This window comes from Zootoca vivipara, chromosome 15, assembly GCF_965207765.1.
Source record: "Zootoca vivipara chromosome 15, rZooViv2.hap1.1, whole genome shotgun sequence".
NCBI lineage: Eukaryota > Metazoa > Chordata > Lepidosauria > Squamata > Lacertidae > Zootoca > Zootoca vivipara.
This window is the reverse complement of record NC_142598.1, coordinates 678,942-697,812: the sequence shown is the minus strand read 5'-3', so window position 1 is coordinate 697,812 and position 18,871 is coordinate 678,942. Positions and strand designations below refer to the sequence as shown.

Below are 18,871 nucleotides of genomic sequence, written 5' to 3'. Positions count from 1 at the left end.
ATTGCAGCCTAAGCCCTAAATTTGAGCACTTGACACACATGAGCTTGGTTATCCTGACAACAACCCTGCAAGGTAGGCGGCTCTTCTCATCCATGTGGGCTGAGACCTGGGATGGAGTCTGGCGAGGATGCACAGGTCTCCCTGCCATTCTGGCGCCCTCTCCATCTCTCAGCCTGGTTTCCATAGCAATGGAGGCCCTGGGAGGCTTTGGGCGGCGGAGCCCCTGGGGGAGGCAGAGAGGTTCCCATGGCAGCAACCTCCTTCACTGCCTCTTGACGCCCGGCACGCGCCTCCACCTGCATCCCCTCCCTCCGTTGTCGCGGCAACCGCGGGGGCGCGCAAGGATGGCGAGGGGGCGAGCAGGTCGTGGGCTGGCAGTTGTGCCAGGCAGCCCCCTCGCAACGTGGGGGCAGGAGGAGGCCAAAGGGAGGGGAGAGCGTTTCCAGCGTGACTCAAGGGAGGGGGCAGAACAAGCTCCCGCTCGCCCCCCCCCCAGCGCATGCTTAGAACCCAGGAGTCCCGGCTCCCAGCAGTCTCTTGTCCTTCTGCCCTCCCAGCGCAGAGGCAGGCGAGACCCCGGGGAGACCTGGGCTCTCTCCCCGCTACCTTATGGACCCGAAGATGGGAGCCCTGCGATCCAGATGGGCCCGGCTCCCCGTGACCCCACGCCTCTTTTTCCTCTTCGTTCCTAGCGCAGAGACACAGGAGTAGTTGGCTAGGATCCCTCTCCGCGCTAGGATTCCCCTACAGCTGGAAGAAGAGGACCCAGGAGTCCTGGAGCTTGCTCTCGCTCTTCCCCTCAAGTTCCCTCCTTCAGAGCAGGGATCACTGGGTCCAGATCCTCTTCCCTCCTGAACTGGGAGAGGACCCAGGAGTCCTGGCGCCCTCTCTTAAGTCCTCCCCCTCCCCAGTTAGTACGGAGCGGACCCAGGGGATTTGGCACCTCCTGGCTCCCTCAACCCTTCTCCGCCCGCCGACGCAACCGCGATAGGAGGGAGGGAGGGGCCCAGGAATCCAGCCGGAACTTCTCTCCCCTACCCCACCCCACGCCGACGGTGTGGAAGCAGCCGCCGCCGGGAAAGGACCCAGGCGTCCGGGCGGGCGCCAGCTCCGCCTCCCGTGCTTTGCATGTGACAGCGCCGTCAGCGCTGCCTCCCAGACGAGGGACCCGGCCTGCGCGGCTCCGTCGGAGGCAGGAAGAAGAAGAGCGGGGCCGCCGCCGCCGCCTCCCCTACCCCCTCAACCCCCCGCAGCGCCCTTCCCGGCGGAAGAGGGGGACCCCGCGCGTCCCCAGGGGGCGAGAAGCAACTTGGAGCCGGGACGGGGGCAGCATCGGGACCAGCCGACGACCCGGGCGGGAGGAAAAGGAGCGCGGATCTGTCACCGGGACCCTCGGAGGCCGGGCTGGGCGCTCCGGCGCAGCGCAGCCCATGGAGCCTCCCGGGTCGGGTGCGGCGGCGGCTGCCACCTTGCTCACGGGTGAGTAGCTGGGGATGGAGGGGGACCCCAGGACTGACAACGCCCCCTCGCTGCTCCCTGCCCCGCGCACCGCAGCAGCCTGCACCGGGGGGGGGGGCAGAGCCCTTTGGCCCCGGGACCCCCAGCACCACTTTCAAAGCGGTCTCTTCTCCCACCCGACCGCCATCATTGAGGCAGGACACCTTTCAAGGAGCCGGGGAGGGGCCTCACGCCGCGCGTGGGCATGCGGGGGGGGGGGGGAAGGTGGGTGTCCCTTGGCAGCCAGAGTGGAGTCTCCATCAGACGGAGTTGAAGTCCCTTCTTGTCGGGAAGAGAAGAGACAGCCTTCGTGAGAAAGGCGAGCTCTCCTCCACGGATCTCCTGCAAACAGCCGCTCCCTCTCAGCCCCCTCGCTTCTTGCAGCTGCTCTTCTGTCCACTTCGATATGAAGGTCTCCGGCGGCGCTGGGAATGCCAAAAGACTCTTCCCAGCCTCTGCCTGCCCTCTAGATCACCACCTGCCCCCCATCTCTCTCCCAATCCTACCCAGGAGCTTCTCTCCGCCCCCTCCCCCTCCCCCTCCCCCTCCCCCTGCCGCCTCCACACTCTGCATTAACTGCCGGATTACTGACTGTTTGATGGGGTTTTGTATTAAATTCAGCACCAGAAAATCCTTTCTTTAGGCCAAATCCAAAGATTCATGGGGGCGGGGGCGGAGCAGCAGGAGAGGAGCCAAATCAGCCTTCTTTTCCTGTCCATCCCTGCAGCTCCTCTTCTTGACCCGGTGCAGGCCCTTCTTTCCCCGGAGTCAGATGGGGGGGGTGGGGTGGGGGAGGTTTGCTTCTATCAGAGGACTGATAGGGCCACCAATAGGATATGAGGCAGAGGCAGCTGGAGATTAAAGTCTAGGGGGCACGAGTGAATAGTCGCTTACATTTTCTGATTACTGCCTGGTGGTTGTAGACTCTGTATTCTGCCAAAGGAAGTTGTTATTCCAGCTTCTCCCTCCCATGCATGGATCCTGCCTTTAGTGCATGGCCTGGACATGTATCAATCGCAGCCATGAAGGAGAGTGTCCTTCCCTTGCACTATGGAACAGATCCATCTGTCTCTTGTTATACTGGGCTCTGGCACAGCCTCCTAGAGCCCCTCTGCCCATGGCTCCCCATACATGCACATGTAAAAGGTAAAGGACCCCTGGACAGTTAAATCTAGTCAAACTTGACTATGGGGTGCAGCACCCACCTTGCTTCAGGCTGAGGGAGCCGCCGTTTGTCCACAGGCAGCTTTCTGGGTCATGTGGCCAGCATGACTAAACCACTTCTGGCACAACGGAACACCGTGACGTAAACCAGAGCGCATGGAAACACCATTTACCTTCCCGCTGCAGCAGTACCTATTTATCTACTTGCACTGCCATGCTTTCGAACTGCTAGGTTGGCAGGAGCAGGGACTGAGCAACGGGAACTCACTCCATTGTGGGGATTCAAACCGCCAATCTTCCAATCGGCAAGCCCAAGAGGCTCAGTGGTGGAGACCACAGTGCCACCCACGCCCCATATATGACAACGGTAATACCTGAATTAAGATATTCACCTCAGTACTGATTCCTTTTGGATGTATATAGAGAAATGGGAACTGCCATAGGTAAATGTCTCTGCCCTCTTGCTGCCCCTTATTCTGGGAAGTCCCTCCACGGAATGCCTATATAGGCCATGCTATATATATACCACATAGTGATAGGTGCAGCAGCAATGCCGGCCGCGGCAGGAGGAGGAGGAGGAAAAAAATAAGACATCCCCTGAAAATAAGCCATAGTGGGGTTTTTTTGGGGGGGGGGGGGAATAAATATAAGACAGTGTCTTATTTTCGGAGAAACGCGGTATTGCTGTCCATGGAGGTGCAGGTCCATTCTGTGTCCAGGGTAGCTCTCTACCAGCTCCATCTGGTACGCCTGCCTGTGCCTTGTCTCGCCAGAGTGGTGCATGCTCTGGTTATCTCCCGCTTACTGCAATGCGCTCTGCGTAGGGCTGCCTATGAAGATGACTTGGAAACTACAACTAATCCAGAATTTGGCAGCTAGACTGGTGACTGGGAGCAGCCACTGGGACCATATAGCACCTGTCCTAAAGGATCTCCACTGGCCCCCAGTACGTTTCCAAGCACAATTCAGAGTGTTGGTGCTGACCTTTAAAGCCCTGAACAGTGTTGGCCCTGTATACCTGAAGGAGCATCTCCACCCCCATTACTCAGCCAGGACACTGAGGTCCTCCTCCAAGGTTCTTCTGGTGGTTCCCTCACTGCAAGATGCAAAGTAACAGGGAAGTTACAGGCAGAGGGCCTTCTCAGTCGTGGCGCCCACCCTGTGGAATGCCCTCCCATCAGATGTCAAGGAGATAACTACACAACTTTTAGAAGACATCTGAAGGGAAGTTTTTAATGTTTGGTGTTTTAATGTTTTTATATGTGCTGGAAGCCGCCCAGAGTGGCTGGGGCAACCCAGTAAGATGGACGGGGTACGTACAAACAAACAAACAAACAAATATCAGTGCTTTTTTCTGTGGGGATGTAGGGGTATGCATACCACTAAACATTTTGTGAATCTTTGTACTTTTGTCCATTTACTGTGTTTATTTTTCCTGATTTTTATTTTTTATTTTTTTCCTGATTTGAACTATAAAATGGTGATCTTCTTGAGTCAAAATGAGAGTACCCCTAAACATATTTTTAATAGAAAAAAGCACTGACTACTACTACTACTACTTTGTCATTCCTATTTCTTCTTTCAAATTTACCTATAAAACACACCTTTCTGTGAAGCACTTGCCATAGGCTCTTAGTTCTCACCCCCTACAGAAACTAAGCCATTGCATTCTCCCTTGTCAGCTCTCCTTCCTTGCCTCGTGTCTATTGTAAGCTGCTCAATACAGAGACCTGCCTTTTTTGTTTATGCTCCACTGTAAAGCATGGTGTACATTGGTGCCTCCTTCATCCATCCTGTCTCTTCTGGGATGGTGTGCTGCTTACTCATGTAGAAATCTGATTTCCTCAGCCTCTTTGTATAAGAACTGTCTATTGTTATTTAGGAAAATCCTGGTTTTGGACATGTATATATGACAAGCTTAGAGAATGACAACTTCCTGTACTGTATTTCATAGGTCTGCTGGCATACATACATTAAGTTTTGCTTCAGGGCATTTTGAACAACTCCTGGGGCTGATATCAAGAGGGGACATGTACAAGTTGCAGTGAATTTACTGGCACACTTTATTTCCAAGGCTAGTTTGTGAATGCTGTTCTTTTGTGTCTGTGCATGTGTGTGAAAGAGAAGTATTTAAAGATCTATTATAGTGGCTGTTTTAGCAGTTGGGGTGTTTAGGTGCAAGGGCTGGAGCTGAGAGGTAGAACAGATGCTTTGCAAACATCCAAGGTTAAGTCCCTGGCATCTCCAGGATCATGGACTCGGAAGAGCTGCTTTTAGTCAGCGTCAACAATACTGATGATCTACTTTGGTCGCAGGCAGCTTTCTGTGTTCCTGTGCCTTGTATACCAGAATGATGTCTGCTCTGTTGCAATCTATTGTTTTGGTATAACAGGTTTATCCCAGAACAAGGTGTAATCATTATTCTCAAGAAGTGGGCCAGAACTAAATTTGTAGTAAGAACTGATAAGTTGTCACTGCATACTCAGTTGGCAGCACTGCTTTTTCCTGGGGGGACACCTACCCCTAAACATTTTGTGAATCTAAGTTTGGCCTCATTGAGGGGCAGTATTTCAATATGAGTAGGAAAATGAGAAAACCCCTAAACATTTTTTAGAAAAAAAAAGCACTGGTTGGTGGCAAACTATTTTTGCAGAGTGTTTTGTGCCTGGATAAGGCAGGGCAGTCAGCGATTATGTTTTCAACTGTTATCTTTGCATCTTCTACAAGTGTATGTAGAATCTTATTAGGGACAGTTATGGTCAAATGATCACTGCACATCTTCCAGTGGCAAGCGAATTGCCTGAGACAAATAATCAATTACCAGCATAGAACTAACTTGTGACATAAACTTAACCCTGTAAGCAAAATAAGAAAATTCCTTCAGTAGCACCTTAAAGACCAACTAAGTTTATATTTTGGTATGAGCTTTCGTGTGCATGCACACTTCTTCAGATACGAAGAAGAAGTGTGTATCTGAAGAAGTGTGCATGCACACGAAAGCTCATACCAAAATATAAACTTAGTTGGTCTTTAAGGTGCTACTGAAGGAATTTTCTTATTTTGCTTCGACTCAGACCAACACGGCTACCTACCTGTAACTTAACCCTGTAAGGAAGCACATGCACAACTTGGCAGCCGGTGTTTCCAACTGTCACTAGTGGTAACTTGACTGCTGTGTAGTGAGTTACTTGCAGCCTCCCTAATTTGCTGGTCCCAAAAGGATACAGTCAACAAAATGATGGAAAAGGGACCCCTGGCTGCACCTGCTGTCTTGCTGCCTGTGGGCTCAGGTTTTGTGCTGTGTTTGTACTGTGGGTTGAATTGTCATTAAATTGTCCCCAGGAAGACTGTAGGTCAACAGGTGATCTGCAAAAGTGCAGTGTGACAGGAACAGGTGTAGAATCAGGCCCACACACCTGCCTGCTTCTCAGCACAGTAAAGCTGAGTAAACTTTTGGCCTGGATCGCTTCAGGATGCGAGTGAGGGAATGACACCATTGCTCCCCAAGGAGGAAAGGGAGGGCACCTCCTTGCATACAGAATTCTAGCATGTCAAGCTGCATTTAGCCTGACCTTTCCACTGATATGCTGTTTTTCTGTGAAGGGAATTGTTCCCTCCTGCCAGGAGTATTGAAATAGCTGCTTTCCTAACCTGGCATTCAGGAAAAGCTGTACTGCTTGATTCTCCTGATGGTATAAACTGCTCCGACACCCAAGGCAACAGTGACATGTCATAGACGGCACCATTGACTTGGCTGCCTTTCTGTCTCCCTTTGTCTCCACTAGTCATGGATCCCTCCGTCACCCTGTGGCAGTTCCTCCTGCAGCTGCTGGAGCAACAGAGCAACGGACATCTCATCGCATGGACCTCCAATGACGGAGAGTTCAAGTTAGTTGATGCTGAAGAAGTGGCACGGCTCTGGGGGCTGCGGAAGAACAAGACCAACATGAACTACGACAAGCTGAGTCGGGCCCTGCGCTACTACTATGACAAGGTGGGAGTCTGCAGTCTGGCTTCCCAGCATCTCCCTTGCAGAAGACCAAGGACTCCTAGATTAACCTTGTCCCTGCTGTTCTTTCCCCTTCAGATCAGCCTTTTCAGGATCAGTTACCTGTGAAGGAGAATGCACTGGAAAGTTAAAAAGGGTATTTGGGGTGAGGTGTGTGTGCAGTCTTTGCATATTTACCAAAAGAGAAGGATTGGTTGGCTGGGCCATCAAAAGTAGAGTTGAGCATTATGAGAATCTCACATTCACCCCCCCATCCCATCACTCCCTCTCTCTTTAAACACATGCCTAGCCCTTATTTGTGCAATGAGAAGCTTGAAAGTGTGTGAAATCTCGGAAGGCTGAGTGTTGGCTGTGTAAGGGTGAAGACAGGGCTGATCTGGAAGCATCCTGGCTATGGTCCATACAAATGCTCCCCATTTCCCCAAGTGGCAAGAAGTTCCAGGGACAGCACACCACCACACAGGGTATTTTACCTTTGGAAGAGACAGCATTGGAAACCTATGGCATTTGTGTAATATTTGGGTTTTTGTTTTTTGTTTACAAATGTATAGATGAATCATTGGTGGAGGCAGAAAGCACATGCTCCTCCCACCCAGTTAATCCTCCCCCTGATATCAGATCTCCAGAGAGATCTCCCATAAGGCGTCTTCCGCTTCTCTGCCCTTGCATTAAGCCCCATGGAATACAGTGGAACTTTGCTCTGAAGTAAACTTGCACAGCATTTCTTTGTGGGTGTCTCAAAACGACTGTTTCTTTATACCCACACATACACCTGTAACAAAGTCTGATGACTTTTTCTTTCAAGCACTATCAAAACCACATCTCCATGACTAACTACCTTAAAGAGACATCTAGGGACTCTTAGCTTTTATCAGGTCTATTGCTGGTTGTCCATTGACCATACCTGTATTTCTTACCTACCCAGGGCTGGGGGTTGCAGGTGTGTGTGTGTGTGTGTGTGTGTGTGTGTGACTCTGTTTCTGCAAAGCAGCCAGCATAGATTGGCTAATGTCTGGGACATCATCTACACAGCTCCACTCACAGGAGTCGTTCTGCAATGTAAAATAAATCCATTTTTCTCTTTAATAATAATAATAAAAAATCTACAAAAGAATGCTGTTGCCAGGGGTGAAGAACCTGCTGTGAATCTCTTCAAATATCTATATTCACTTTTAGAACAACAACAGTGAGGGGGGAGGGCAGAGCTTGTCTCTCTCCACATAAATAATAAATCATGCCATACAAGAAAATATTTACAAATGACATAATTAATGCTGGTCAGAGTATTAAGCTTTTCTTGGTGCAGAATTTGAGTTTTATTGTGGCACATAATTTTCATGTACCAAGTCCAGAGTATGCCTGGTCTTGGCTGTATGGTTTCAGCAGCAAGCAGAGGCAGTTCAGGTGGCAGGCTGGCATTCATGTAGCCCCAAGTCAGGGGTGGCCAATGCGGTGTTTTCCAGATGTGGATGGACTCCAACTCTCATCAGCTCCCATGAGCATTGGAAAAGTTCAGGGCTGATGGGAATTGTAGTCTAGCAAGCCTAAGTAGAACACACCAGACTTCCTTTCTGGAAGATACCATTGACAGAGCCTCTGTGAGATGCATGGCAGATGTAGTTTGATCACTGTACCCTGTGCTGTGCTAATTTCCCCGCCCTCTGTTCCTTCCAGAATATCATCCGTAAAGTCAGTGGGCAGAAATTCGTCTACAAATTTGTCTCTTACCCGGAGCTTTCAAGCATGGAGGGAGTAAAGGATGAGGGAGGACCCAAAAGGCCCGAGCAGGTGCAGAGTGAAGCAAAAGGGGGCGAGGGGTCACTTGGGGCCCCCAAAGCCCTGCGTGGAGGAGGGGGTGCCCCACGCAGCAGCCGGAATGAATATATGCGCTCTGGGCTCTACTCTACTTTCACCATTCAGTCGCTGCAGGCTCCTTCGCCCGCTGGCCGGGCCTCCCGCCAGGAGACGGAGCTCTTGCCCACAGTGCCACCCCCTGCTGCTGCCCCTGAGCCACCACCCCCCTCCTTGGCCACAGTGGACGATCTGCCTCAGTTGCACATCAGGATTGAAGAGCCAGAGGAGTCTCAGGAGCCCTTGCAGGTAAGTCACCAAAGTGGGAGGTTTGGCTTTTTCAGGGCCGCGAGCGACTCCAGGTACTGCATTCCACTTTGCTGATGGCTGAGTGTTCCTCCTGATTTGTTTGCAGGCAGAGTGGTTGGCATTGCCTTTTTAATGAGCCTTCTTTTGGGTTTATTTGCTAGAAGTTAGGTGACGCTGTGTCGAAGCAAGTATTGTCCCACAGTTCCCAGTGCTTTTCCGCCATTCACTTTCCTCATAGCAAAAAGGCCAACCTTTATTGTGCAAGACCTCCCAATCCACTATAACTGTGCAGAATTATTTGACAGTACAGTATGTGATTGAATCCCATCAGAAAACAGTAACTGTCTGGAAGCATGCTGACAATAAGTGAACAAGACTGGAGAAGAGACTGTGCTGGCCTCCGCTTTTGGAGGCCCTGCAGCAAGATGCCCTGATTGGACCCACCTCCTCCTTCCCATGGTCACAGCTGTCCATCTCCTTGCTCTCTCACCCTGCACCCAATTTGGGGCTGGAGGTAGAAGTTATTGCTGTCACTGCTCTCTGCTCAGGGATGTTGAACAGGCAGCAGCAGCAGCAGCAGCCAGAGGGCCGGTGGTGGCTCACATAGCTGGCCCTGAGAAGAGGAGATGCACAGAAGACACACCCATTCACCATGTCCTTCCTGCTGGAAGTTCTGCCCATCCTCATGTCTCTTTTTAATCCTTGGTAGAGCTGCCAACTCTGTTTGCTGGTCTTGCCTCTTAGCAGCAACATGACATAAAACAAGTGACGCTTTTCACATCAAGCCTGGGAAAGCTTCCCCTACTCATCTTTTGCTTGTCAGTTTGCATTTGAAAGCATAAATCCAGCCATTCTCCACAAATTGGCCTTCGGGTTGTTTATTATTTTTTTTGTAAAGGCTGTGGTTCCAGAACCCCACACACTTGGCAGTAGATTTTGTGCTGTGCACACATGGAATGGGAACACCTTGACTTTGTGTCTTTTATATACCATGCTGGTCAGAGCTTGGTATGCAGGTGCATGAAGGTTTTGGTATGATGAAGACTTCCTCTGATATGCAGTTAATTATTATTTTTTATTACTATTTATTGAATCTATATACCACCCTATACCCAGAGGTCTCAGGACGGTTCACAGAAAAGCTAAGCCCCCATTAAGCAGTGTGTTATAATTTACTCTTCATTAACTGACCATCCAAAATTTCTGTGGCTTTCTTTTCACAGTGCCCAAGTGCATTGAGGGGCACCTGTTAGCAAGCGGAGGTATTTCTTTTGTGAAAGGCTGTACTTAAGGCACCAGCGGAGCAAGCCCATTAGGGGCGGGGCAGCTGCCTGTGGGGCAGGCCTCCGAGGAGTTTGCCTACCTCCTCCCTCCCACTCACCCGCCCCACAGCTGAGGGGGAGGCGGTGGGCAGACTGTTTGGGTCAGTGTGAAGCCTGGAGGCGCCCAAGCCACAGCGTCACTCCCAGGAGAGACGCATGGCTTGCGCATGCTGCAGGCCCCACGGTGAGTGCCACCTGGCACTTTGTCACCCCCCTCAGTGGTGACACCCAGGGCAGACCACCTCCACCGCCGCCCCTTCCTTAAGGACTTGCTGGGATGGGAGTGGGAGCTGGGGAGGTTTGTGTTGAGCAGGAGAACATAAAGCAGAAACCAGGGATCAGGTGAGCAGGTTGTTTGAGGACTATCCCTGCCTCTGGGTCTGGTCCTGACCAGACGGATGCTGGAATCGGCAAGGGATACCCACATGATCTGAAGGTGCTGCTGTGCCCCATGATATTCTTGTAAAGAAGCTGGTAAAATGTGGGCTAGACAATGGTACCATTCAGTGGATTTGTAACTGGCTGACTGACCGAACCCAAAGGGTGCTCATCAATGGCTCCTCTTCATCCTGGAGAGAAGTGACTAGTGGGGTGCCACAGGGTTCTGTCTTGGGCCCAAGGGGTGATATGATAGCCATGTTCGAATATATAAAAGGATGTCATATAGAAGAGGGTGAAAGGTTGTTTTCTGCTGCTCCAGAGAAGCGGACACGGAGCAATGGATTCAAACTTCAAGAAAGAAGATTCCACCTAAACATTAGGAAGATCTTCCTGACAGTAAGAGCTGTTCGACAGTGGAAGTTGCTGCCAAGGAGTGTGGTGGAGTCTCCTTCTTTGGAGGTCTTTAAGCGGAGGCTTGACAGCCATCTGTCAGGAATGCTTTGATGGTGTTTCCTGCTTGGCAGGGGGTTGGGCTGGATGGCCCTTGTGGTCTCTTCCAACTCTATGATTCTAGGATTCTATGGTCAACATAGAGTGAAGATGAACATTCCATCAGGGCCAGAGTTTCTCCTTGTGTAGCAGAATCCTCTCCCCTCTCCTCTCCCTAAATATGTTCTGGGGTTTCTCCAGATTTGGGGATGGCACAGGTTGAGGCTGGGGGCGGGGGGATCCTGCTAATCCTTTTCCTAGGGCAATAATTTGGTTGAATGCCAAGAAGGAGAGCAAAGTAAATAAATGGGTCCCAGGTGAGCATAGCTGAAAAGCAGAGCAGGATTGAGGAGGGATTCCTGAAAGCAAGGTTGGGGGTTAAGTGAAGCTGGGGAGGGTAGTAGCAAATTCATGATTTATTCCATAAAATGTATATATTGCTTGATTTTGGGGGGGACCCCAACCCTCTCTTTGCATGAAAGACTACCTGACTGATTCTTCCCTTCCTTCTATTTATTTTTCCTGTCCATCCAGGTCATAGTGGAGCCCAGCCCATTGGATCCTCCCCCCCTTGATGAGAAGGTTCTGGTGAAGGTGGAAGAGAACCTTGACCTTGATGGGGAAGCAGCCGCTCTGCTGGTCTTAATGGAGGCTGGCGTCAAGGAGGAGACCTTGCCTGTGGAGAAGGCCTCTTTGGAGAAGGTGTCCTTGGAGGCTGAGATGCCAGAGGAGGGGGGTGGTCTGCTGAAAGAGGAAGCTCAGTCCCCCAGCCCAGCAACCGTGTCTCTTGAGGGACAGCCTCAAAAGGGCAAGAAGCCCAAAGTCCTGGAGCTCCCTTCACTGTCAACCCAGGAGAAAGTGAATGCCACTGTGAACAGTCTCTTGGCACCTGGAGGGGCAGGGAGTACGCTGACCCCAACCACGGTCATTTCTTCTCATGCACTGGTGAGACCATGTTTATCAGTAAGGCCCCATTGGGACCGGACTTCATTTGGTTCCCAGAAAACTGGGGGGTAGAACTAGGGTATCTTTTCCAAAATTGTTTTTGTCAGGGAGGATGTGCCTGATTTGAATGGGATGCTTAACATTTCCCCTGGACGGCAAATGTGACTTCTGCTTTGTAGAAAGAAAGAAAGAAAGAAAGAAAGAAAGAAAGAAAGAAAGAAAGAAAGAAAGAAAGAAAGAAAGAAAGAAGCAACAGATACACAGTAAGGCAGGAATTGTAAGGCAGGACTGCTCAGTAAGGCAGGAATTGGCAAGGGGGGCTCCAGAGCCAAATCTGGCCCATCAAGTGGCACTTTGGTTACCAACCCAGAGAGTCTGTTTTGTGCAGCAAACGGATTTGCTGGCAGTTTGTTTTATGACATTGGGAAAGGGTGTTCTCACTGTCCCTACCTCAAGTTGTGAACTTTGCTTCACACAACAAGCCAACTCTGCCAAAATGGTCTCTTCTGAGTGGCAGTCAAAAGGTGCAGGTCAGGAGCCCTTTGCCACTGGTAATGTTATGTACAAATAGCTCCAAAGAGAAACAGATATGAAGAGGAATGGCCTCATAAAACTTCCACACCCACTTCCAATAGCCAACTAGCCTCATTGTCCTCAGCTACTACCTAGAACCCTGTGCTGCAGGGGAAGGCAGAATGCGCTCTTGTCTTTAAATGGCAAGGGCAGCTGATCCTGCCTCTTACCTTTCTCTGTGCCAGAATCTAATCCATTGGTCCTACCCTCTGTCTTCTCAGAGCCAGACACAGAAAACAGACCAATGGAGCTGGACTAGGATTCTTAAAGGAGTGCTGTTTTCTCTCTGCCACCAACCATTTCGTGTTCTGGTTGTGACGTCCTGATTTTCTTTGCAGACCCCAGTGCTGCTCACTCCAAGTTCCTTGCCACCCACCATCCATTTCTGGAGCACACTCAGCCCCATCGCACCCCGCAGCCCAGCCAAGCTCTCCTTCCAGGTATGATGTAAGATCCTAGGCGGGTGGAAGATTGTGGGCAGAGCCAGAGAGACAACCGGGTTTGTTTGGGGAGTCTGGTGCTTGGTTACAAAGGGAATATAATAAGCTGTGTGTTTTCCTGCACATCTGGAATCCTCCTGTGCAAGTGTAAATTCTGGTATCCAGCATGCATTTGACTTCCTTCCTTCCTTCCTTCCTTCCTTCCTTCCTTCCTTCCTTCCTTCCTTCCTTCCTTCCTTCCTTCCTTCCTTCCTTCCTTCCTTCCTTCCTTCCTTCCTTCCTTCCTTGTAATTCTCACAGTTGGGACAAAATTGGAAATGTGCAATTGGTGTCTGGAGACCAAATGGCTCACCTGAGTGCTAATGTGCAATATGTAGTTCCCTAGCAATACAGTGGATTATTGGTTTTCCGGAGGGATAGCTTTGCCATGCAGATTTGACCCACTCCACCTCCCTTAAATAGAGCTGCTGCTGCTGCTGCTGGGAAACTTCAACTGGCCACCAGTTTCCCTGTAAAGTGTGCCACATCCCACCTGCTCTGCTGCCGCCATTGCTGCTACTCTAGGGGGGAAGAAGGTCACTCTTTCCTTCCCTCTTCCCAAGGTCCCCTTAGTGTCATGGAGCTGTCAGGTCAACCACAGGGCAGGCACACGTATGTAAGGCATGAAATGCAATTAGCTCTATATTAACAGAAAATAACAATGCAGCAGAGTCCTTTGGTTCACCTTCCTCCAGAGCTGAGACATTGCTGAAACTGCCCCCCCTCCCCCCTCTAGCCTCTTACTCTGGTTCCCTCCTGAGCAGACGAAGGCTGTCTGGCCTGTGGCTCAGCCATGTGCTGGACTCTTCCTGAGCAGGGCGTCAGAGGGGGAGGAGAGACAGCAGGACTGGGATTGTCCCATTGCCGTGAAGCAAGAGCAACCTCTGACTCCCCTCTGTCTGAGTCTGTGCTCCCACTGTGACTGACCCCCTTTCATCACTCAACCCCCTTGCTTCTAGCACCTCCCAGCTTGTCCCTTCCACAGGCTGCTCTTCAGTGTCCCACCACCAGAATCTGGGATCTAAGGCATTGTCTTCTGTGCCCTCCCTGGGGGCTCTTGGGTGGGTGGCTCCCATCACTCTTCCTCATCCAGCCAGTCCTGCCCTGTCTCCACGGCAACATTTTGGTCTTAAGAGACCTTCTGCTAACTGATGGGTATCAACATAAGAACAGGGTGAAACTTTATACCACCTCTGGGGATTTATAACTGGCTGTGCTCTGCTTTGATTCATCCCCACCCCCATAAATATTGTGCCTCTTTCAGTAGGTAGAAGCTTTTGTGATGGGTCTGGGCAGAAAGAATGTGCTGTCCTTGGTCCTGTCCTTCATCTTTCATTAAAAAATAGCCTACTTGTTCATTTATTTTGGTTAGGGTGAAATGCCATTGCAGTCGTTCATATGGGTGCCATGGTGCACATTTAGAATTTAAGGGAGAAAACAAAAAGGCAAAGGTTTGTAAAGGCCCCACAATGTGTGGAGATTACCTTTCTTTGAGGTTTTTATACAGCTGAAGGGTTGGGCAGGTTCTGAAAAGGGACCCTCCCCAGTCATCCTGACCAGCACTTTGCCCAGTGACAGCGTGAGCAGTGGGTCAGGAGGAGGGAATGAGAAATGGAGCGGAGTGGAGAGGGGGCTCTCAGATGTGGCCAGAGGAGGAAGGACAGCGCAGTGAGGTGTCGGAGCCTCGGCAACGCTCCAGCCAAAGGATGGGAGAAGGAACGCAGCCCCTTCCGGTGCCCGAATTGAGGCACACACCCACGCACAGGGCTAGGGGGTGGGGCTTTGGGGTGCCCAGGCTTTTATGCTGGTCCAAGACTCGACGGAAGCCATTGCCGGGTTCTGAATCAGACTAGCCAGTCATGTTTTCTGATCTCTCTGCACTGTGAATAATATGCACAATAAACCTCTTAAAGACAGAGCAGACTGGAGCATCTTTACTCGAGAGTAGCCACAACAATCCCCTGACAGATACATTCTAAAGTCACCCACTGTCCACACTATAGACATTTTAAAATCTGAAGTTGCTTTGGGGGGCAGTGCAACAAAATGCAGTGTTTCTCAAGAAATTACAGGATAGATGTGAATTGTGGCTAACATGGTATCTATATGGCTTCACGAACAAAAATAATTGAATGTTTAATTTGGGGAATGCATGTGAAATATGCCCTAGCATTGGGCAAGAATAGAGGGACATGGGGGAGACCGATGTGGCATCTGAGGGACGATGCATGAAACCTGATGTGCCTCTGTTGTGGTGGTGGGGATATCTCAACTCACCAGTTCTTTGCTCCAGGTGGGCTCTGCATACTTGCTTCTGGTGGAGCTTCAATATGGGTGAAAACTGTCGTTTTCACACAGTCTGTGAATCACAGTCTGTGATTTTTGTATTAAAATTTATTAAAATTCATCAACATTTCAGTGTGAATTTCTTCCAATATATAGCTGTTTGTAGGAAATTTTGCTAAATGCACACATTTTTGCAAAGTAGTGTTCCCTAATACAAAGCATTTTTGTATGTTATCTTCACTGTTATATGCATTTTCATAACACTTCCCCTAGTGTATCTGTTGTTGCACACATTGCTAGGCTGGAGAATGGCCTTGCAAAATTTGGAGAGGTGTGAATTTTAAAGGATGGTTGTGTTTCATTTTGTGTGCAAATTAGGTAGATTCATCTGTAAAAGTGAACTAAATTGGATTTTTACCCCATTTCCAGGCATCTGCAGCCCTCTATGTGTGGGGTTTTGGGGGGGGGGGGAGCGGCGGAGAGATTTGGAGCAGAGGAGAGTTGCCCTTCTCTGCTTTTGTGGTCATAATTGTCCCATCCCCCTCTCAAAGCCCAGGAAAAGCTGTCTTTGACTTTTGTTATAAGTGTATGCAGATCTTAATTTCTCTCTCTCTCTCTCTCCAGTTTCCCAGCAATTCCAGCTCCCAAGTTCACATCCCCTCTCTCAGTGTGGATGGACTCTCCACCCCTGTAGTCCTCTCTCCTGGACCCCAGAAGCCATAGCTTTTCTGCTCACCATCGCTGTGTCCTGTACTCCTGCCAAAGAGCTGGTTTGAGTTTCTTTCCGCGCCGTTGGGATTACTTCCCTGGATGGACAACTGTGTGTGTCTTCACTGGCCGGAGGATCCCTTTGGTGAGCCAAGGACTGATGAGCTGCTTGAAGGATGGAAATGGTGTAGCAAACAGATCTCATCCAATTGCCTCGAATAGGCCAGGATGTTCCTCTGAAACCAAATGGTGTCTCCCTAACACCAATAAGTTGTTGTGCTGCACCTACCTGCTTCTGAAAAGCTTCATGTGATCCTCAAATACCTCTCTGGGGGCAAAGAGGTTATAACCTCAGTTATTTGCCGCCCACCAATTAAGGGTTTGCCCATATCTACCTTTAGTATAGCAGTATGGGCTGTCCTTTGTATTCTCTTTCTTGGTATTCAGTCTCATAATGGAGATGAGTTGAGGTGATGGTCCAAGTTCAAGAAGGCGACCTGACATCCTACAAGGTAAATCAACTATCTCCTGGTATAGACCCTGGTATAGACCCTGCCAGCAATGTTTGTTTTAGTTGTCTGCAGGGGGGCAGAAGCAGCACCAACCATATTTGTATTGACTGTGTGTTGATTTCAACTATGGATGATCAGGATGTTGGCGTGCAAGCTATTTTTGGGCCAAAAGAGTTTCAGCCATGTTTGTGGCTGGATGCAAATAAGGATGTCAAGGTTAACCACATCTGTTGTGGCTGAAAAGAGAAGAGGAAACACAGTTGGTCATGTTTCTTCAGACTTCACGAAAGATGGTTTTGGCACAGGGTGTTCTTTGATTGGCTTGGCAAGGCAAAGGAAAAAGCGTTGGATGTGTTTGCTGGTCAACGCCAGAGGAAGAAGCACTGCCAGTCATGTTCAGTCTTGCCAGATAAGGTAGCTGAGTCAGCCGTTATCGTTCTGGCTAAACAATGTTGTCCTTTGGCTCAGTGAGGTGGGAGATGTTTCTGGCGTTTCTTTTGGATATGTCAGACATTCCACCTGACATCACAACTACAGCTGAGAAAGCCCTGTTTTTGTTTTATTCTACTGATGCACCTAAAGGTCAAAGGTCACCAGTTCGTCAATGTGGAGACCAGAGAACAGAAGTCCCAGAATGGTTTCCTTAATTTATTTGCTGACGACAAAGGTCACCACAGAAATGACCAAGCGAGAAGTCTTAATCCTCTCAACTTGGGAGTTGGTCTTCATGGCTTCATTTCTTTCTTCAGTGGAGAAATATAAGATGTTGACCATCTTCTGGGGAAGTTTAACTTGCTGACTGGTCACTAAAGAGAAAGTCCTCGCATATCTTCTCACTTCCAGCTCTCAAGTCACCCTGGAAGCCACAGTGACAAATTCCCATGTCAGAGGGTATCCTGGTCATTTCCTGAAACCAAAACAAGGGGGCAAGGGAGGGGGGAGGCTTTCTATGGAAACAGTGAAAAGGAAGTTAAGCCTCTTTCTGCAGCTTCCCACTTCCTTCTACCGGTAGTTACATCGAAAGGGAATTTGTGACTCTTTCTAAAGGGCTGTGTCTTTTCATAAGGTGAGTTTTTAACTTGGGTCCTCAGATCGCGAAAACGTCATCCCTTCTGGTTTGAGGTTTTTGTGGGGATTCCTCAGAAGTATTTGTTAATGGAGCAGAAAAGATGCTGTTTCAGAAATATCATATGATTCCTAATCAGAACTCCCGACGCCTTCTATTTTTTCACAGAGTATATAGCACAGTTTTATCTATTATCAAAATGGTCATACTGAGAGAAAAGTAGATGGTTTAAAGCTATATTTATCTTTTTATCCGTCCATTTTTTATATCTATTTTTAAAGGTGGGGGTGGGAGATCAAGATTTATTTTAAAGCAAGGTGGGAAAGAGAAGTGCTTGGCTCTCCAGTTGTGTTTGGTTTTTAAGTGGACAGAAGACTATGGGACATGTTTTCAGGGCGGTGGTTTTCAGATTGTTCCCAGAATGTTCCCTCAGTTAGAAGTTCAGCAATGATGGATAGGCTGCTCTGTGAGACAACTTGCCTGCCATTACTGAGATTCCCCCAACTTCAGCAACAGGGAAACATTGAGCATTGATTTAGGGGAGCCCAGGGAGCCTGTCCAGAGCCCTGGATGCATGCATGCCCTGCCACATTCAGGGACTTGGCAGCAGATACACAGCAGCTCCTCAGCAACAAGGCCTCCCTCCTTGTGGGAAGGGTTCGCTGAATGAAGAAAAGAGTTGACTGTGCCAAACAGCACACCTGGGTCACACAGGATGTGGGGATGAAGTGCGGCTTCATTGAAATCTCTCCCTCCCTCCCTCCCTCCCTCCCTCCCTCCCTCCCTCTCTCTCTCTCTCTCTCTCTCTCTGGTATCTGAGGGCCAAACTAGAGCAATGGCATGAAATCCATGGGGAGGGATTCTGTGTCATGCTCTTCTGATTGTTCTGTCAGTGCCAGCATTTCTGCTTGCCAGATGGAATAGCTACTCATCTCTTCTCCCGGGGGGGTGTTCTGGGGTTTCTCGTGACCCTCCAGAGCAGATTTGGGGGAGGCTGGGTGTGAGGGGAGGGGAGAAGGCCCCTTTGCACCAGCGGGAGCCCTTGCACTGGCTTTTGCTATGGTGACAGGTTAGTTGACTACAGGCCCATGTATTTAAACGTGGAAAAGACCCCTTGCCACCTTGAAACTGGGGCTGGGGGGGGGGGGAGCTGACAAAGGGAGAAGGTCTTCTGCATGAGGAGCATGGAACCCTCCCTGACTCACAGTTTGTTGTGCATGGGTTTTCCACCAGCAGGGATCCCATATGAAAAGTGAGTTTAGTTGTGAGAAAACTATGGAAAGGGTGGGGTAAGGGGTTATCGCCCCCACCCATCTGCCCCTCTTGCAGTTTGAAAACAC

General features: G+C 49.8%; 1 protein-coding gene across 4 annotated transcripts; it reads left to right on the top strand.

The window, feature by feature from the left end:
* The first annotated feature begins 324 nt into the window (after positions 1-324).
* Positions 325-17,768, top strand: ELK1 (ETS transcription factor ELK1). Of its 4 annotated transcripts, none has more exons than XM_035097506.3 (6): positions 325-1,479; positions 6,447-6,655; positions 8,345-8,770; positions 11,497-11,907; positions 12,819-12,920; positions 15,870-17,768. In XM_035097506.3, exons 1-6 carry the CDS (start codon positions 1,431-1,433, stop codon positions 15,966-15,968), a joined length of 1,296 nt encoding a protein of 431 aa, XP_034953397.1. In that variant the 5' UTR covers positions 325-1,430; the 3' UTR covers positions 15,969-17,768. The 4 variants fall into 4 exon arrangements, 3 of the variants coding, with proteins under 3 accessions (XP_034953397.1, XP_034953399.1, XP_088514800.1); XR_004691379.3 differs by having other exon boundaries at positions 748-1,479; positions 12,702-12,920; positions 15,870-16,390; XM_035097508.3 differs by lacking the exon at positions 325-1,479 and adding an exon at positions 6,749-6,820 and having other exon boundaries at positions 6,528-6,655.
* Positions 17,769-18,871: the final 1,103 nt, after the last annotated feature.